The 16,719-nt window shown below is 53.9% G+C and overlaps 8 protein-coding genes across 8 annotated transcripts; 4 read left to right on the top strand and 4 right to left on the bottom strand.

Moving 5' to 3' along the window:
• Nucleotides 1-179: 179 nt before the first annotated feature.
• Nucleotides 180-428, top strand: CLAFUR5_12364 (uncharacterized protein; the record flags this gene model as incomplete). The annotated part of the gene is made up of 1 exon (XM_047911512.1): nucleotides 180-428. The coding sequence occupies one exon, from the start codon at nucleotides 180-182 to the stop codon at nucleotides 426-428; it is 249 nt and encodes an 82-aa protein (XP_047767189.1).
• Nucleotides 429-625: 197 nt separating this feature from the next.
• CLAFUR5_12363 (F-box protein pof6) lies at nucleotides 626-3,577 on the top strand (the record flags this gene model as incomplete). The annotated part of the gene is made up of 1 exon (XM_047911511.1): nucleotides 626-3,577. One exon carries the CDS (start codon nucleotides 626-628, stop codon nucleotides 3,575-3,577), a length of 2,952 nt encoding a protein of 983 aa, XP_047767188.1.
• A 47-nt stretch (nucleotides 3,578-3,624) lies between these two features.
• CLAFUR5_12362 (uncharacterized protein) lies at nucleotides 3,625-4,101 on the bottom strand (the record flags this gene model as incomplete). Its single annotated transcript, XM_047911510.1, has 2 exons — nucleotides 3,625-3,783; nucleotides 3,838-4,101. 2 exons carry the CDS (start codon nucleotides 4,099-4,101, stop codon nucleotides 3,625-3,627), a joined length of 423 nt encoding a protein of 140 aa, XP_047767187.1.
• A 1,282-nt stretch (nucleotides 4,102-5,383) lies between these two features.
• CLAFUR5_12361 (Inositol-1,4,5-trisphosphate 5-phosphatase 1) lies at nucleotides 5,384-9,037 on the top strand (the record flags this gene model as incomplete). Its single annotated transcript, XM_047911509.1, has 1 exon — nucleotides 5,384-9,037. One exon carries the CDS (start codon nucleotides 5,384-5,386, stop codon nucleotides 9,035-9,037), a length of 3,654 nt encoding a protein of 1,217 aa, XP_047767603.1.
• An 809-nt stretch (nucleotides 9,038-9,846) lies between these two features.
• Nucleotides 9,847-10,230, bottom strand: CLAFUR5_12360 (uncharacterized protein; the record flags this gene model as incomplete). Its single annotated transcript, XM_047911508.1, has 1 exon — nucleotides 9,847-10,230. One exon carries the CDS (start codon nucleotides 10,228-10,230, stop codon nucleotides 9,847-9,849), a length of 384 nt encoding a protein of 127 aa, XP_047767593.1.
• Nucleotides 10,231-10,971: 741 nt separating this feature from the next.
• CLAFUR5_12359 (uncharacterized protein) lies at nucleotides 10,972-11,673 on the bottom strand (the record flags this gene model as incomplete). The annotated part of the gene is made up of 1 exon (XM_047911507.1): nucleotides 10,972-11,673. One exon carries the CDS (start codon nucleotides 11,671-11,673, stop codon nucleotides 10,972-10,974), a length of 702 nt encoding a protein of 233 aa, XP_047767204.1.
• Nucleotides 11,674-12,064: 391 nt separating this feature from the next.
• Nucleotides 12,065-12,363, top strand: CLAFUR5_12358 (uncharacterized protein; the record flags this gene model as incomplete). The annotated part of the gene is made up of 2 exons (XM_047911506.1): nucleotides 12,065-12,145; nucleotides 12,199-12,363. 2 exons carry the CDS (start codon nucleotides 12,065-12,067, stop codon nucleotides 12,361-12,363), a joined length of 246 nt encoding a protein of 81 aa, XP_047767205.1.
• Nucleotides 12,364-12,865: 502 nt separating this feature from the next.
• Nucleotides 12,866-13,623, bottom strand: CLAFUR5_12357 (uncharacterized protein; the record flags this gene model as incomplete). The annotated part of the gene is made up of 2 exons (XM_047911505.1): nucleotides 12,866-13,547; nucleotides 13,598-13,623. 2 exons carry the CDS (start codon nucleotides 13,621-13,623, stop codon nucleotides 12,866-12,868), a joined length of 708 nt encoding a protein of 235 aa, XP_047767564.1.
• Nucleotides 13,624-16,719: the final 3,096 nt, after the last annotated feature.

Below are 16,719 nucleotides of genomic sequence, written 5' to 3'. Positions count from 1 at the left end.
GAATGTGTATCTCTCTTGATGTGGGATAAGAATAACACGGAAGCAGGAACAAGGTGCAAGTGAGACAGGAAGGTAGTGGCAATATACTTGACGGCGCTGCAGCTGCAGAGTGGAATTGAATGCGAGCTTTGATGATGTGGCTGGTCTTGTGATGGTGAGGTACTGCCGGAACTGGAATCATGGATGACCTGGTGGGCAATGCAGGTTTTCGGGCTGCAAAGACGCTCGACCCGGATCTGCGAGCGCATGCCGACGGGCTGGGCCATGCGAGAGATGCGCTATCGTGGACTGGATTCCCGATGCAGATGGTGGGCATGGTGGGATGCGGGAATTGGTTTCGGGGGATTGGGCCGCAGGAGGAGGAGGAGGGAGATGTCGCAGACAAAGAAGCAGCGGCAGCAGCAACAATGTGGGACATGTCGATGTAGGTTGATGTCATGTCCCGCGTCCGATGGATTGTTCACTGGCAGACTGGCAGCGCCCAGAAACACGGCGCCCACGCGCGGTAGAAGTATGCGAAGTGTCAGCTGTGCATGGTCCACCTCTGCGCGGCTACTGAACGCATGCGAAGCCGTCCACATGCTCCAGACATGCCACAGCCCTCTGCCACGTAGAAGTAGTAGATATGAGCGGGCGATCAACACCAACCCTCGGCCACCACGCCCGCCACGTCCGCAATGCCTCACACCTCGGGAACCTCAAGAAGGTGCAAATCAACGGCACCGCCGCCGCACGGAGCAGCGACAATGTCTTCGCGTCGCTGCGCAACACGCAGATGGCGGCGTCGAAGCCACTGCTGCCTGCCGAGCTGATAGCCACCATCCTCGACTACCTGCCCGTGTCGGACTTGGTCGGATTTGCTCGCGTGTCTAGGCGGCTGCAGGAGATGGTGTACGACGACACGCGATGGATCCAGAAGCTCAAGCAGATGAGCGCCTGGAACGAGGCAGAGGCGAGACAGAGCGTGGACGATGCCATGAAGAGGAAGACGGAGGCACAGCAGTCCAAGCAGGCAGAAGAGGCTAAGCGCACAGGCGTGCACCAGGCAGGGACTGCGAATGGTGTTGCTGGAGGTGGCGCACGCCATGCGCGAAGTGTCACCATGTTCGACGCTGGTGTGGAAGAGCAGAAATACAGGCAGTCCTTGGAACAGCCCAATTCCCCGCAGCACAGGAGGCAGAGGACTCTAGCAGATGGATTCGAAGATCTGACCATCTCCGGCACGCCGACTTCACCTGCAAAGACTGTGTCAAGCACAGTAGATCCGAATGAGGCTCTGACCGTGTTCAAGCGTGTTCGATCAATACGTGGGCAGGCCAGGCAGGAGTTTGGGAAGGTCTACAGTGCACTGGGACCAATCTACCTGGACCTCGCCAACTCAAAAGGCCACTCCGACGCCCGCATCTTCCGCGCCTATCGCGACCCAGAGCAGCAAGCACTGATCCTCGGCAACCTCAAGCGATTCGCGCAATGCGACTTGGCGTACGAGTGGCAGCTACGTGAGCAGAGTCTCGACTCCATGATCAGTGTGTTCGAGAATGCTGTTCTATCAGAGTTCGAGCAAGGCTACGCGGCAGACGATGTCACTGGCCGCATGAAACGGTACGCGCATGTTCTCGTTGCTCTTAATGGTGGCAACGCAGGCATAGACTCTTTCATCTCCAACCACCCCATCATGTCGAGAACAACTCGATCTGGTAATCCGCTGGACTGTCTTGAAGCTGTCGCGCCAGGTCATGTTGATCTCAATCCTGCACAACGCTTCTTCGAGCAGCTAGCAGCGGTCATGGTACAGCAGTCTCAGATCATAGACACGGTCTTTCCGCAGACGGTCGATGTACTCACGCCGCTCTGGAGGAGGCTCTGCGAAGAGCTCATAGTTGAGTACACTACGACTTTGTTCGACGAGGCACGCCGGCGAGGGATCGAGACCTACGCCAAGGCTGTGTCCGGCACATTCTCACAGGCTTTGCGCCTGCTAGCATCACTAAAGCCAACCAAGGCCTCATCATCCGACTTCGCAGAGAGCACCAAGCGGACACTTGTGCAGTGCTTCGAAAAGCACATCGACCTCTACCTTGCCGAAGAGTTCGAGGTGTTCCGCACGAAGGCCGAAGCAGACGTTACACACTGGGAGAAGGAGCTGTCAGAGCAGGAAGCGACTACCGAGTCCTATTTCATGTCGAACGTCAGCCGACAAGCAGCAAAGCGAGATTTCTTGTCATCCTTCAAGAAGGTGGTCATGATGCCAGTGAATGTTGTGTCATACCCGTTCGCGCCAGCGAAGCCGACAAGTGTGGCAGCTAAGTCTTCGGCTCATCTTGACAACATTGACACTTCATATGCGGGCGGAAGACCTGCCTCGCCCACGCCACGTGCACTAACGCCTACCCAAGAAGCACCCACAACGGAGCTGGAGGCCAAGGCAGCCATCCTCAACTCTAGGCTCGAAGGCATCAAGTCTTTGTTCAGCATTGAAGTTGCACTGAACCTGACCCACCTCGCTAAAGCATCGATTGAACGTGCTGCAGTGATGTCGAAGATGGGCGGCAATGATGGGGAACAGGCAAAGAAGCAGTGCGAGAACATCTTCGTCACGCTGCTCGACATCCTTGGCAAGCGTCACATTAAGAATGGCTTCGACAAGGCTGTTGGTCATCTGGGCGACTACAATCCTCGGGAAGTGCGAAAGTTTAAGCAACAACAGCAAAATGGCGAGACTCCTGCACCAAGCACGCACGTTGGAGTAGAGCCTCTTGTCACGTTCTTGGAGCTCGTCAATGTCGGTGACCTGATCCAGCAGATGATTGATGTCTTTTACACCCAGGAACTGGTAACCACCAAGCTCTCTGATCGAGATGACTTTCTCAGCCCAGCAGTCAAGGACAAGAAGAAGTTCGAGCAGATGCTTGACGAGCGAGTCGCCGCAGGACTGAACAAAGGCATTGATGTTCTTATCGATGAGGTCGAGTACATCTGCGCCACTTCACAAACACCGACCGACTTCAACCCCGGGCCCGACGGCGTCGTCGACATTGGTCCTACGACCACCGCTAAGCAAGTCGTGGACATGGTCAGTGGACACACTGGCATGCTTGTCGGTAGTACCGACAAGAACATGCTCGATGTCTTCAATCAAGAAGTCGGCCTGCGCCTCTTCGGCGCTCTATGCAAACACTTCAAGCGTCAACGCATCAGCGTCGAAGGTGCAATCAAACTGATCTGCGACATCAACCACTACAGTGCCTTCGTCACTACCCTCCGCCAGAAGCCACTGATGCCATACTTCGAAGCCTTGCGGGAGATGTCGCAGATATACCTAGTCTACATCGAGCCGCCTGCCAGCGTCTTCGGTACCAATGCGAAAGGCAAGCGAGGCAGTCTGCTGTCGACGAAAGCCTCGGAGACATCGAAGCAGGCTAAAGAGCTGGCTACTATTATTGCAGACTCGCAGCGGTATCATGGCATCTTCCCGGCGGAGGAAGTCTACGAGTTTGCTGAGCGACGTGCAGATTGGTACATGGTGAAGGGCGATGTGGAGAGAGCGATGTATGGTGTTGGATGCACGCTTATGTGATGCCAAAATGATGCTCAAACTCGGGCAGAATACATCCACAATCCCAGCTACTCGCTTTCGAAATACTGCGCCAGCGACTTGAACCTCGGAGCAAAGTCAGGCGCATCATGCTCAAAGAACTCAAACTCGGGCGCTACCTTCTCCCCATCAATAGTCCCACCATGCACAAAGGTGAACTTCTCCGTATCAGCAATAATGGGGCTTCGCTACTACAGCGTCAGCCCCACAGACCCCCACCTCGCAAGAAGCGGCCGACATACACAGCACGAGCAAAACCATCTCTCCACCAGTCCCCCACTCTCAGTATCCCGATCCTCATACTTCTTAATCACATTCTGACCGCTAGTGATCTCGAGGGCGACACCGGCACGCATGAAACCGTGGAGCCAGGAGAACGCGCTGCCGCTGCTGTGCTGGCAGTTGGTGCAGAAGCAGGCGAGGTTGGGGGCGAGGGAGCCCGAGATGCGGTAGGTGACGAGGTTGCAGAGGCAGTGGCCTGTTGTGGGGGCGGGTGGTGGTGACATTGTGGTTGTGGAATGGTGGGGGCTTTGGGGGTGGTGGGCGAGGTTGTGGTTGGTGGAGGAGGTTGTGGATGTTGGGGGGGGTGGGGGGGAGTCGGAATGGTCTTATAGCAGCGTACCAGCGACTGGTGACACTGGATAGGCAGAAGAGTCGGCTGCAGTCGCAATCAGCTCGTGGCTCATGGCCACTGAGCTCGCGTTCGCGAGGTGTGCTGTGCAGCCAATCTCAGCGGGAATCCTAGAGTGAGCATTCTTGTGGTGGACGTCTACCGTTTGAGGGAGATCTTAGCCGAGCACCAGATGAGCGCCATTGTGATGCACAATCACGAAGGCGTGCAGTGCAGCCAGCTCTACGACAGGCATCCACACAGCAACCTAGCATTCAAGAGACACTGGCACGACTTGACACCACAAGGGAACTTGACACCTCGAAAGGTGGTCACAGGGCGGACGCTTACTCAGATGCGGGGTGCGTATTCGGATACAGCTCGCTCTCTCAGCTGGTTTTGGGGTTGTGGATGGGCGACGTTCCTCGTGATAGAGATGGACATGGTATATCGAACACACAGATCCATCGTTTCCATAGTGTGCCAACTGTTCTCGCTAACAACTCTTTGAAGCATGGAAGTCGACAAGTCGTCGAGGTGGAGATGTATCGGCTGACCGTCTAGCATTTATGTAGGTGGCTTTGGAGCTCGCTTTCGTGTAGGTGCATGCTTTGAGTACTGTGATGCCAAGTCTTAGTACCTTAAGAGAGTAGTAGGTCGAATGTAGTCGTTTTGCAAGGCCTAGTTGCTATCTAACGATAGGACAGATGTCTACGGCTCTTGTTCGTGTCTAGGAACTTTGCACGATTGGCTGAGATATCTTTAACGCTAGCTGGCGCTCTATTTTTGCACCATTCTGCAGCTATGTATGTTTCGTAAAAGTTTGGGAATGCAAAATCAGAAATCCCTACAAATCAAGATTTCTCGAAGTTAAAACTAATATTCCTCAGGACGGTCACGGTCATTACTCTTTACTTAGCGCCGGGCTGTACCGAACCAATCATAGCAGCCTTGCACCTGATCTTACACCTAGCATCATCCTCCCTTCCCATCTTGGCTTGAACGTCTTCGCTTCATCCTCGTCACATCACGCGACATCACTTTCTACTTTCTCATGCGATCAGACCTCCCAGGAGACCCTACCACACACTCTGAGAATCCTGCTGCCTCCGTCAACGTGAAAAACTGGCGCACCTGCATGCAACAATAAGCAGCGCGGGAAGCAATGAGGCATCAGCATGCCGATTCGTGTGTTTTTGAGGGACTCCCCTCGACGTGCCTTAGCGCTTGCCACCGACACTCATGTTCTCATATTCCGGCATAGTCCGACCAGCATCAACGCAAAACATGGCTCCTCGACCTCCGTCAACGATGGTGCGACGCCACGATGTATTGTGGAGTTTTCGCCATGGGAGGGCCTGGATATGGATGGCTACCGTACGCTTTCTTCCCTCTCGGTCCAGGGCACTCTAGGTCTGGTTACACTTAACAACAATGTCTTCCTGTGTGTCGTTAACGGTTCTACGAAAGTCTCCACTGTGCGACCGGGAGAGACGATTCAGCGGATCTTGAGTGTGGAGTTTCATTGCTTGAACTCGAGCAACTACGATCATCTACTACACGATCAGGTCAACCCGTTTCCGACCGATGGTCTGGATGCCGATGGATACGATCACGGTGGCTATCGCGAGCCAATGCTTGAGCACCCTTGCATGGCATTGAAGAAGCTGCTCAGTGGTGGAAGTTTCTACTACAGCGCAGATTTGGATCTGACGAAGCGTCTTCAAGATCGGCCGACCGAAGCAAGCACTATCGCCATAGACAGTTTGGATGCTGGCTTCTTGTGGAACACGTACATGATCCAGCCGCTCGTGGACTTCCGATCGAGGTTATCTCCACGAGAGAGACAGGCCCTGGATGACTCGAGGATCCTGACCAGTACCATTCGAGGTTTTGCGCAAACGATAACAGTGCCGGCTGCGAGCTCGCCGCTAAGGGTCAAGAACACGGGCATGCCGTCAACCATGACTTTGATATCAAGACTATCGTGCCGGAGAGCAGGAACCAGATTCAACTCGCGCGGTATCGACGACGACGGGAATGTGGCAAATTTCGTCGAGACAGAGACCATATTCGCCACAGACAGCATGACCTTCTCATATGTTCAGGTGCGTGGCAGCGTGCCTCTGTTCTGGGAGCAATCTGCTGGACTGCCCGGTCAACAGAAGATACAGGTCACGAGATCAGTCGAAGCCACGCAGCCAGCGTTCGATAAGCACTTTCAGAGATTGATGGAGAACTATGGTGACGTGGTTGTGGTGAATCTTTTGAGCGAAGAGAAGTCTCAAGAGATCATGTTAACTCAACAGTACCTGCGGCACATTGAGCACAGCTCGCTCAATCATACTGTCTCGAAGGATGATGAATCGGCTCATAAACATGTTACTGCTGTAAATTACGACTTTCACGCCGAGACCAGGGGCCCTAATGGATATGATGCTGCCAGTGGCATTCAACGTTGGATTGAGCCGACTGCCATGGCTTTTGAGTACTTCCTCTCCGAGGACATGGTTGAGAAGATCCAGCGGAATGGCAAAGAGGTTTCGGTGGTCGGTCGCAACGACGTCCTCAAGCAAGCGGGTGTCTTCAGGACAAATTGCCTCGACTGCCTTGATCGTACGAATCTGATACAGACTATCATCTCGAAGATTGCCTTCAGCCTCTTTCTCTTCCAGCAAGCCAATGTCAGTCCGACGTCTGACTTCTGGGCGAGACACGGCACACTCTGGGCCGATAATGGTGATCAGTTAAGCAAGATCTATGCTGGGACTGGAGCGCTGAAGTCATCGTACACGAGATCAGGCAAGATGTCCATCGCGGGCGCTTTCGCTGATCTTCGGAAGTCTGCGCAAAGGCTATACATCAACAATGTTGAAGACAAGGGAAGGCAAGAAACTATGGACATGCTCTTAGGCCGAATGATTGGGCAGACTCCTGTCCATCTGTATGACCCGATCAACGACTGGGTCGTTGCTGAGCTTGGCAAGCGGTCGGCTGAATTCACCAGAAGTGAGAAGATCAACATCTGGTGCGGCACGTTCAATTTGAATGGAAAGACTCACGGCATTGACGAGGATTTATCCATCTGGTTGTGTCCAAAGGTCGAACAAGCTTATCGCTGCCCTGAGATTGTGGCAGTGGCTTTTCAAGAGATTGTCAACCTGGATGTACAACAGATCATGTCCACCGACCCGCATCGACGAACCGTCTGGGAAGAGTCGGTACGGAAGACGCTGAATGCGAATGCGCAGAAGTACAGAGGCGAGGACTACGTCTTGCTTAGGGGTGGTCAACTCGTAGGTGCTTCGTTGTCAATCTTCGTTCGAGCCAGCGTTCTGCCAATGATCAAGAACGTCGAAGGTGCTGTGAAGAAGACAGGCTTAAGCGGCATGGCTGGTAACAAGGGCGCGGTGGCGATACGTATGGAGGTCGCCGACACTTCTGTATGTTTCGTGACAGCACATCTCGCGGCTGGCTTCGCCAACTACGAAGAGCGGAACCAAGACTATCGGACGATCTCGAGCGGCTTGCGTTTTCAACGGAACAGGTCAATCGAAGACCACAAGTCTATAATGTGGTTCGGTGACTTCAACTACCGTATTGGCATGGACAACGATCGTGTGCGGCAATACATCAAGCAGCGTGACCTGACTACTCTCTACGAGAACGATCAGCTCAACATCCAGATGGTGCACGGACGGACATTTCCTCACTACTCGGAGCAGATACCCACGTTCTTGCCCACCTACAAGTTCAATCTGGGCACTGATGACTACGACACATCAGACAAGGCTCGAATACCTGCTTGGTGCGATCGGATCCTGACCCGTGGTGACAACTTGCGCCAGCTATACTACGACTCTGCGCCACTTCGATTTTCCGACCACAGACCTGTGTATGGTGTGTTCCAATGCACAATTAGCGTTGTCGACCAAGCTGTGAAGGACAAGATCAGCCACGAGTTGCACGCTAGGCGCAGGACTGCTGTTGGAAGCCACACAGCTAATCAGGTAGCAGAAAGCGATGACGAATCATTGTACGGATATGATTCTGTGGAGCCTGGTCTGCCACCTGCAAGCTCGGACAAGAGGAAATGGTGGCTCGACAACGGCATGCCTGCCAGATCTACTGTACAGCCGCCAAATGCTGGACACGTTCCTAACCCTGCGAGGCCGTCTAACCCGTGGACACCAATAGGCGAACCTGACTGGGTCAAAGTCGAGAAGCCAAGCGCACCTCCATCGAGAACGGCGTCTCTGTACAGCACATCATCTGCACAGAGTCGCAATCAGGGCGAGCCAATACCTCGGAAACTGCCTCCACCATACAAGTCATCGGATCGCGGTGCGCCGACGACCCAAACCACCAGCCACGATGGGTCATTAGATGATGAGAAGGCTCGAATACACCTCAAGCAGACTTTACGCAAGCCAGCACCACCAAAGCCCAACAAACCGAACCTGCTACGTTCGGAGAGTAATCAGTCCTCAGCATCCACAAAGAGTCCGCCTCCTCCACCGACAGCCAGAAGGACAGGCACCACCACAAATATAGCCGCTAAAACTGTGCTCCCACCACCCGTCGAGCCGAGAAGGACAGGTACGCCGTCTACCATCTCAAGGACAGTGATGGCGCCTCCTCCGCCACGAGCGAACGGCACTGTGGAAAGGAAGCTTAACAGTCCAGCTCCTGCTCCTCCTCCGCCTAGGAAGCCGGTGGGAAGTAGAGAAGACAGCGGGCCTGCACTTCCACCTCGAAGAGCTACGACAGATTTGATGAATGAAGCTGGTGATGAGGAATTGAAGGATTGGGTACCACTCAAGCCGCAGTAGGCTAGTTTTATAGGACGACTGCACAATGCGACTTCACGGAGGGACCTACATGTATGAACCGCAACCTCATCGCCGTGCTGCCTCAGGCACCAGCATTGTGACTCACACCCCACCTTCAAAACTCCATCTCATCTCATCTCATCTCAGCTTCACTTCCATTCCTTCAACAAAGCAATAACTAGCAGCCCCATCATATCAGGTCCAATCATCACCGCCGCAGGAGCCTCGCAGCGAGCACTGCACCTGTACACGATGGCGAGGGCATAGACATAACTCTGGCGTCGTGCGGAGTGAGATGCAGCGCTCCTCTTCGCAACCCTCCGGCAAGAATTGTAAGACCCACATTCTTGCCTATCGTCTGTCGCTGCGGTGCCACTGATCCTCCTAGTCCTGGGAGTCTTTAAGTTCAGGGGATGAGCGATTGGAACGATGAGATTGAGTGCAACAGGCTGAGTGCTCAGTCTGCTCTGCTGGGCTTGGCATGACAATTTGCGTCGTATTTTTCATCTTGTGCATCAGGCTCGCGACTGGTGTGGGAGGGGAGGCGTGGGTTGGAGTGTTGGGCATACAAAATTTCTTCAAATGTCATGGTTGAGAAGGCGTGAGTCTAGGCCGCCTTGTCGCGAATCAAAAATTCAATACAAGTCCCCCAAACAGCTGCCATTGTGCTTTGCTTTGGCGGGTGTACGCCTCTGTAGTCTATGCTGTGTCCTCAATTGTGCTGTCCACCATGATCTCATCTAATGCTTCACATCGAGCCCTCTCGATCATCTCTGGGTTCTGTCGTCCAGTACTGTCGCATCACTTCATCACGCCTTGTAGTAAGCCCCACCAGATGCCGTCGGTGCTGGCACCCCATATATCCCCGTGCCAACGATCTGCCCATCCACACACGCTGTGCCATCTGATACCCGTTGCCACACGACTGATCCAAAGTTGCAGAGGCCGAAATAGTTCGGTCCATTGCATACCACCGCACCGTCGACTGGGCAGGAAGCGCTGCCGGTAGAGATTGGAACTGGTGGTGCGGTACCGGTTGGGTAGATGGCAGTGCCGGTGGGGTATGCTTGACGTGCGTTGATTGGTGCTTTGACTTGGTGGCCGATGTCGTTTGCTCGGCGGATGTGGTCGGCAGGGGCTGCTGCAGCGAGGGTTGTGAAGCTGACGAGGCTGACGAAGGTTGAGGGCTTCATTTTGGGTTGTGTTGTGAGGGTTGGTGGAGGTGACGAGATTTGAGGCAATACCACGAGGATCGCAGGAGGTGTTGAAGTAAATGTATCTGTACAAGAAAGACTTTGCCTGGTTGTTTGCTTCTTCCTATATCCAATCCATCGTGGCCGTGGCGTACCAGAAAGTCCGAAGAATCATATCGATGATGGGTACCAACTGGCCGCAAGCCGCCTTACTGCCACGCGTACAAGACCTCTCCAAGGCGACAGAGCACCGAGAAGTCAGCTTCCGAAACAGTGGCGTTGCTGCTTGTACCTGCGTTGAGCCCACGTTTGCGTCACCAGAGATGCATGAGGTTGACCTGAGGCTCTTACATGCGCCGCTAGCGCCACGATGGGACCAAATGAGGCTAGCTCCGGATAGCGCTCTGAAGGATTCCGTTGTTGTAGCTATTTCTGCGAGTCGATGTCGTGAGCGTGCAGTGTTCATGTCAAGGGCTTTTGCGTACTGGCTTTCGCAACCAAGAGACGAATCGATTGCGGCGCCCGCCCGGGGTCATCGAAGCACATCAGCCATGCGAGCAGAAAGAGTCGGAAGCGGGATTGCCGACTCAGCTTGGTGAGTGTGGCAAGGCTCCAGACAGTACGCGTGGCATCAACAAAACCGCAGGCTGGCAGGCTGTGATCTGCTACCACCAAGTCCTGCCACAGTGACACAGTGCCTACGTCCTACGTCATGTTGCTGATGGCTCGGGCGTGGTGTGCTCATTCATCTTCTGCTGGTGGCCATGCCGGACAAGTATTCCGTGGGAGAGTGTAGCTTTGGTGTAGTGGTACGTTGTTCTTGATTCTCAATGAGCTGGTCGCTGATGGCGAGCCAATGCGTGGGTGGCAGAGGTCATCTGAGACTCCGAGATCGGTGACAGGGAGTTCTCCCCAATTGTCGCATTTCTGCTTGTAGGCAGTCATTGCAGCTTTGTTCGCACTTTCGACATCGGAACACGCGCCCATGATGTCGGCATGACTTTCGAGCTGGCTTGTCCGACGCTCAAAACGCAGAAGATAGACAGCTCGAGGCAAATCCTCCTCCTTGGACCTCGACGGAGAGCTCTTCAGGATACCTTTTGGCCTGGCTTGTTTCTCATTGACCTGCAGCTTCAATCGACAGATCTCATCCTTCAGCTTCTGCACTTCTGAAACCCAGCTCTGCTTCTCTTTGGCATGATTCTCTCCCAGCATAAACCTGTCCGTTGCGAAGTTCCTTTTCAAGGCATCCTGGCTATCGCACAACTTCTTGCAAGATCGGTTGAGCATATCATTATGTGTTTCGAGATCTGCAATTTTCTTCTCCAGGATCAAAAGTTCCTGCTGGTCGGGAGGGCCATCTCCGATGACATAGTCCACCTTGATTGGGGTGCGCGATTGCCTTCGCCTGACCATTTCCTTTTGCTTGACGGTTCCCGGCATGTTGGTGAGTTCTTACATTCAGGTGTCAAATATTGAAATGTGACAGGTCAATACTGAGCAGTCAGAACTGCACAGAGGATGCAGGAAGCCGCACATGCATCGGAGCTAGTGCCTGGCGATAAGCACAACCCTGCTGCGGGGTACCTCATTTCGAGGTGAATGAAACCAGTCTTCCGGTAACTTCCACGCAACTCTACTAGCTTGGCGACTAGAACGAACAGGGGCGGGGTTTACTATATAGAAGCAAGTCATTTCCTTCTCCAGCTTCAACCTCCAACAACGTCCGATTCAGCTTGCTATCAGCCCAAACACGGAAACAAAGTTGAGATCAGCTATCAACCCAAAACCCAATCCCAAGACGATCCCCCACAACACCCCCGGCCGAGACACCATGCCTTCCCAGGGTAGCTCCAACAACTCGAGCTCCGGCTCTCAGGGCTACAACGTCACCTCCAGCGGCACCAACTCGCAGGTATTACCACATCGATCTCGCTCAGGCAATCCACATGTACTAACGATATCCAGGGCAACCACTACTGCTCCCGCGACTACGGCTCCTCCGCCTCCAACTCGAACTCGTACCACTACAGCAATACCGATGGCAGCTACTACTACAGCAACCCGAACGGATCTACCTACTACAACAACGGCAACGGCGGTAGCAACTACACCCCAGCCAGCAAGAAGTAGAGGAGATGATGGCTGTATTGAAAGAGGTTGACCCAGGGCAACGAAGTGTCGCCCTCAGATCCTGTAGCTGCTTGGGAAAGGGCAGCTAGCAAGTTGTGGTGTGATGATTGGCATGAATTGCATGATTACGAGACTGATCTGAGGATGGCCCCGTGGGCCCTTGGTTCAGGCTGGACTTCCAGGATAATTCAAGGCCGTCAACGTATGCGCTTCGATCATGTGCAAGCTCTCCTCAATGCTGACCATTACGTTTCGCTCTGCCATACCTCTTGGACTCAGACCATTGGTAGCGGGTTCCCTGTCTGCCTCCTGTCTCTTCGTCTGAGACGACTTCGAGCGTGCAGCGAAGGAGCTCGAAGATTTCGCCTTGTCACGCTATGCAGGATACTGGCGCAGGTGAGAAATTACGAAGACGAGTAAAAGATATCTGTGAGTTGCATACTGCTATGCGATCTGCCGTATATTTCAAGAGACTCGCTGTTCCCTTTCGACAATGACAGGCTCACTTGTAACTAAACTCAAACGCATACGCCGTCAAGTTAGAAGCACCCACACCAAAAGTCAACGATCCTCCCATGTAAGAGTGGACCGAAGGGCCCTGATCAGCTGGCGAGAAGCCATCGTTCTCAAAAATATTGTTCTCCCAGTCAAAGTGGTATGTATGAACCGAGACGGACCCAGACGAGGGCAGCCCTACCGAAGTGAGGTTATTGATGGTAATGATATACGTCCCTGGATGATATCGGATCCCAGCCAACACTTTGACGAAGCCCGTCTCACTATCGTAGGTCGCGTACATATCCCAGATCTCGTCCCCGGACGCGGTGGTCTGGAGGCGTTGACCTGTCATGTTAAGATGGTAGTACTGGTAGACCAGCCACTCGGAATTCGGCCAGTAGCCGGACACGCTACCTTCCTGCTGGTTCTCACCCTCGTTGGCGCCGGGCTTGCCGAGGATGTTGGCAAAGTAATCGTGCAGCGAGTAACTCGACGCCCAATTGCCCTGGAAGCCGGCTGCATTGTTGCGCTCCAGCTGGGAGATGTACCTGGCTGTGCCGGCTGGTTGTCGTTCCGGACACGTTGCGTACTCGTTGATGTTGATGGGGTTGTTAGGGAGTCCTATCTTTTGCTGGATGGGTTTTTGGCCGGCGACGCTGCTGTCGATGCTTACAGTCCTGACTACCCTTTCGCCGCCACACCGCGATCAGGGCACCCTCTTGTGGACAGATCATACCCAGCGCAAGCCAGTCCGCGTGCCATGTTGGCAAGCCCAAAGGCCAGAAAGGGCGAGCAGTCCGCAGTAAATGTCGTATCGATTTGTAAACGTCCATACCACTCTTGATGATATCGTATTGATGAGGCTCCAATTGATCCAGGCGTCCACTAAGATGTACTCGGCCAAGCATACTATTGACCTACCTCCCAAGTCAGGTGTTCGCTCCACCACGTGACCAAGCAAGCTTCTTGGCGGATTGGTGGCTTCACTTCAACACCAAGAACAACGAGCGATGCCGCGGTCTGATTTAGGAGATAGCTATTGACCACCGTGAGCGCATTCATCTCATTACTCCATCCAGGTTACGGGTACGCCCAACTCGCGCTCTGCTTAGGAAGTACAGCTGTGGGCACAGCAGCTGCAATGGCGCCTGCAGTAATGTTTCCCTTGTTCGATGGACCGCGCGAGAATGAGGCCAGATACGTGGACGGCGCCGGCGCGCGCATCAGCGAGCACGAACGATCTTTTCGACGGCTCTTCCAGAACAGGATCCCGCGCATGTCTACGTCGCCTTCGAACCCTGACTCCGGATCGAGCTGGGGCAGAACATTTGCTGAAGCTGTATAGCAGAAATACCGCGTTGCGGCGTACCAGCCACGTCAGTGTCCCTTCGAGCTGCCGGGCGACATATATAATGATCTCTTGTAACGCGCGTAAGCGATTCTTGATTGCAGCGACATGTAGATGTTGCCCGATCGAACAACCCTAGAGCGTCTTATTAGCATATACTTCTCCGGGTTCCACCTAGTCTACCCGTTCCTTGATCAACCTCTGCTATGCATTCTATTATAGGGCTAGTCAACCTCTCTCGCTATAGCTGTAGTTGGCGCTCGCTATGTGCCTTCTACCGACAATGACCTATGTGCGGATCGGCTGAATCTGCTGCTGTGTGAATTGCTAGCCCACTACGTAATTCTTCAACCCAGTCCTAGCTAAGTAAATCTCCTGCTGATCACGAAACAGGATCCATTAAATCAGGCGCACGCATCACTTCCGCATTTGCAGAGTTGTTTGCTAAATGCAGTCGGTTTGTACCTAAGCCCCCGGACCGACTTCGTTTCTTTAGGCTCCCAGGTCGGATCGGGCTACCAGTGCGATAGAGGCGTCTGTCCGCTTTGGCATCCTGACCGAACTGGACGCATCCTATCCTCTTGACCATGGGCAGGAGGTCGGGGTCGCATGGCTTGCATGGCGTTGCCGAGAGACGCGTCGGCGGACTGGCATATTCGTTCGGGTAAGGTGTCTCCATCATTTCCAATCCAGAAGTTAATTTCTGTTAGATACTCGATGCGCAGTTTGCTTGCATACGCCACTCGAGGCCAATATTGGATGACTTAGCCTTGGGATTGAAGATCTCCTGCTCGGAAGAGCTATAGGCCGCAGAGAGTTGGCAACAATGGAGCTCCTCGAGATCTTCTTCGCCATGGCCGCACGACAATATGAGCGCCGCCTCATTTATGGAGGAGGAAGAAACTCGGGAAACCTTGCGCAGCGCCATGTCCCAGACGTTCCAGACGATGACCATAGGTGAAAGAATGGTCTGACTTTGTCAAATGTGCCTTGACATACTCCGTGGTTCACCGGTCGTTTGATGTTGCTCGTTTCTACGACGACCCGTTCTCGACAATCGACGGTGTCGGTCGCGGTAATCTCGCCAGTGTCGCAGAAATCGCAGATTATGCCCGTTGGCGAAATGGTGCCTGTGATTATCTCGATGCAAGTCATTGGGAGGCCCTCGCCCAGTCAGCACGCAACCACGGTGTCGACGGGTCTCTCTTCAACGATCTCCACCTGGCACGAATAGTTCTCCTCGCCCCGATCAAGGATCTTCCAGCAATGATGGACGAAAGGGCCGACCAGGGCACAGCTTCCAGTCGGCGACTGCCATTTACTCCTGTTACGGCAAACGTATCGAAGGCGACCAGCATGCGAAGGATCAGGGCATGGGCCCGCAAAGATTGCCACAAAGCACGTCTTACTGTTGTACATGCCGGCGCGATTTCCTGGCATGTACGCAGATACACATCCGCAACTTTGATTCAACCATATTCGATCTTCATCGCCGCGCTTGTGTTATGGGCGTTTGCTTGGACATCAGCCGAGCTTCGCGACAAAATTTGTCCTCCCGCTGGCAACGATGAGCAAGCTTCCAGTGTCACACCCAAGTCCAGAGGTCCCGAGAGCATGCCAAGTCAATCGGAGTATCGTATCGACCTGGAGAACGAGATTTGTGAAGAATTCCCCATGGTCGTCAACATTGATCGACCCCTCGATGATGAGTTTGTGCAGATGTTCGTCCGCAGGGGCGAGGGCTCTGTGACTCTCAGGACCCACAACGTACGAGACCTCTGCACGCGTGCGGGTGCTCGAGACATTCTTCACCGGGCGGCTCGCATGCTACGCCAGTCAACCTCGACTCCGCTGGCGGCACGACATTACGCCGATGCGTTGACCAGTCTGGCTCGATCATAATTCGACCGTCTGTCGAAGCACGACTGAACATTTGTATGCCCCTGGAAGGGTCTTTGCGAGATTCTGCCTGGCAAGACCTCGTGCGTGTCACGATGCGGGCTTGAAATCACCACAGTGGACTCCTCAGTGTTATGACGGGGTCCTTTTGTCGTTGTCGCGGTTCACGCTCCATTGAGTCATATGGCCTGGATACGGTGGTGGCACTTCGACTCCAATGCCGTCGCATTTGATGATGTTGGTGGAGGAGAAAGGAGGAAGGAACTGCTGACAGTCTGCTGTTGAGGTTCAATGGCGTTTCGGACTTCCGAAAGCTGAGTCAGCTCTGATCCTTCTTGCACCTCACATCTTCGACACGCCATCATTAAGAGTAGCGACCGAGCGCTAGCCACACCGGAGTACGAGCTTGCGAGTACGTAGGTGAGGCGTCAGCGAGGGAGTGAAGCTCTGTACCAGCCCTCAACTAGCCTTGGCGCCCGCTCTGATTGGTCGACTTTCAAGCTTTTGGGTCACGTGACCTGCCGCACTGTGCCTGTTGGCGAACTCGCAAACATATACTCGTCGCTAACGCCTATGTCGTCGTATAATAAGCACTGTACGTCGGGTAGCGG

Source organism: Fulvia fulva, chromosome 10 (genome assembly GCF_020509005.1).
Source record: "Fulvia fulva chromosome 10, complete sequence".
NCBI classification, from domain to species: domain Eukaryota; kingdom Fungi; phylum Ascomycota; class Dothideomycetes; order Mycosphaerellales; family Mycosphaerellaceae; genus Fulvia; species Fulvia fulva.
The sequence above is the reverse complement of the archived record's forward strand: the minus strand, read 5'-3'. Positions and strand labels throughout refer to the sequence as shown.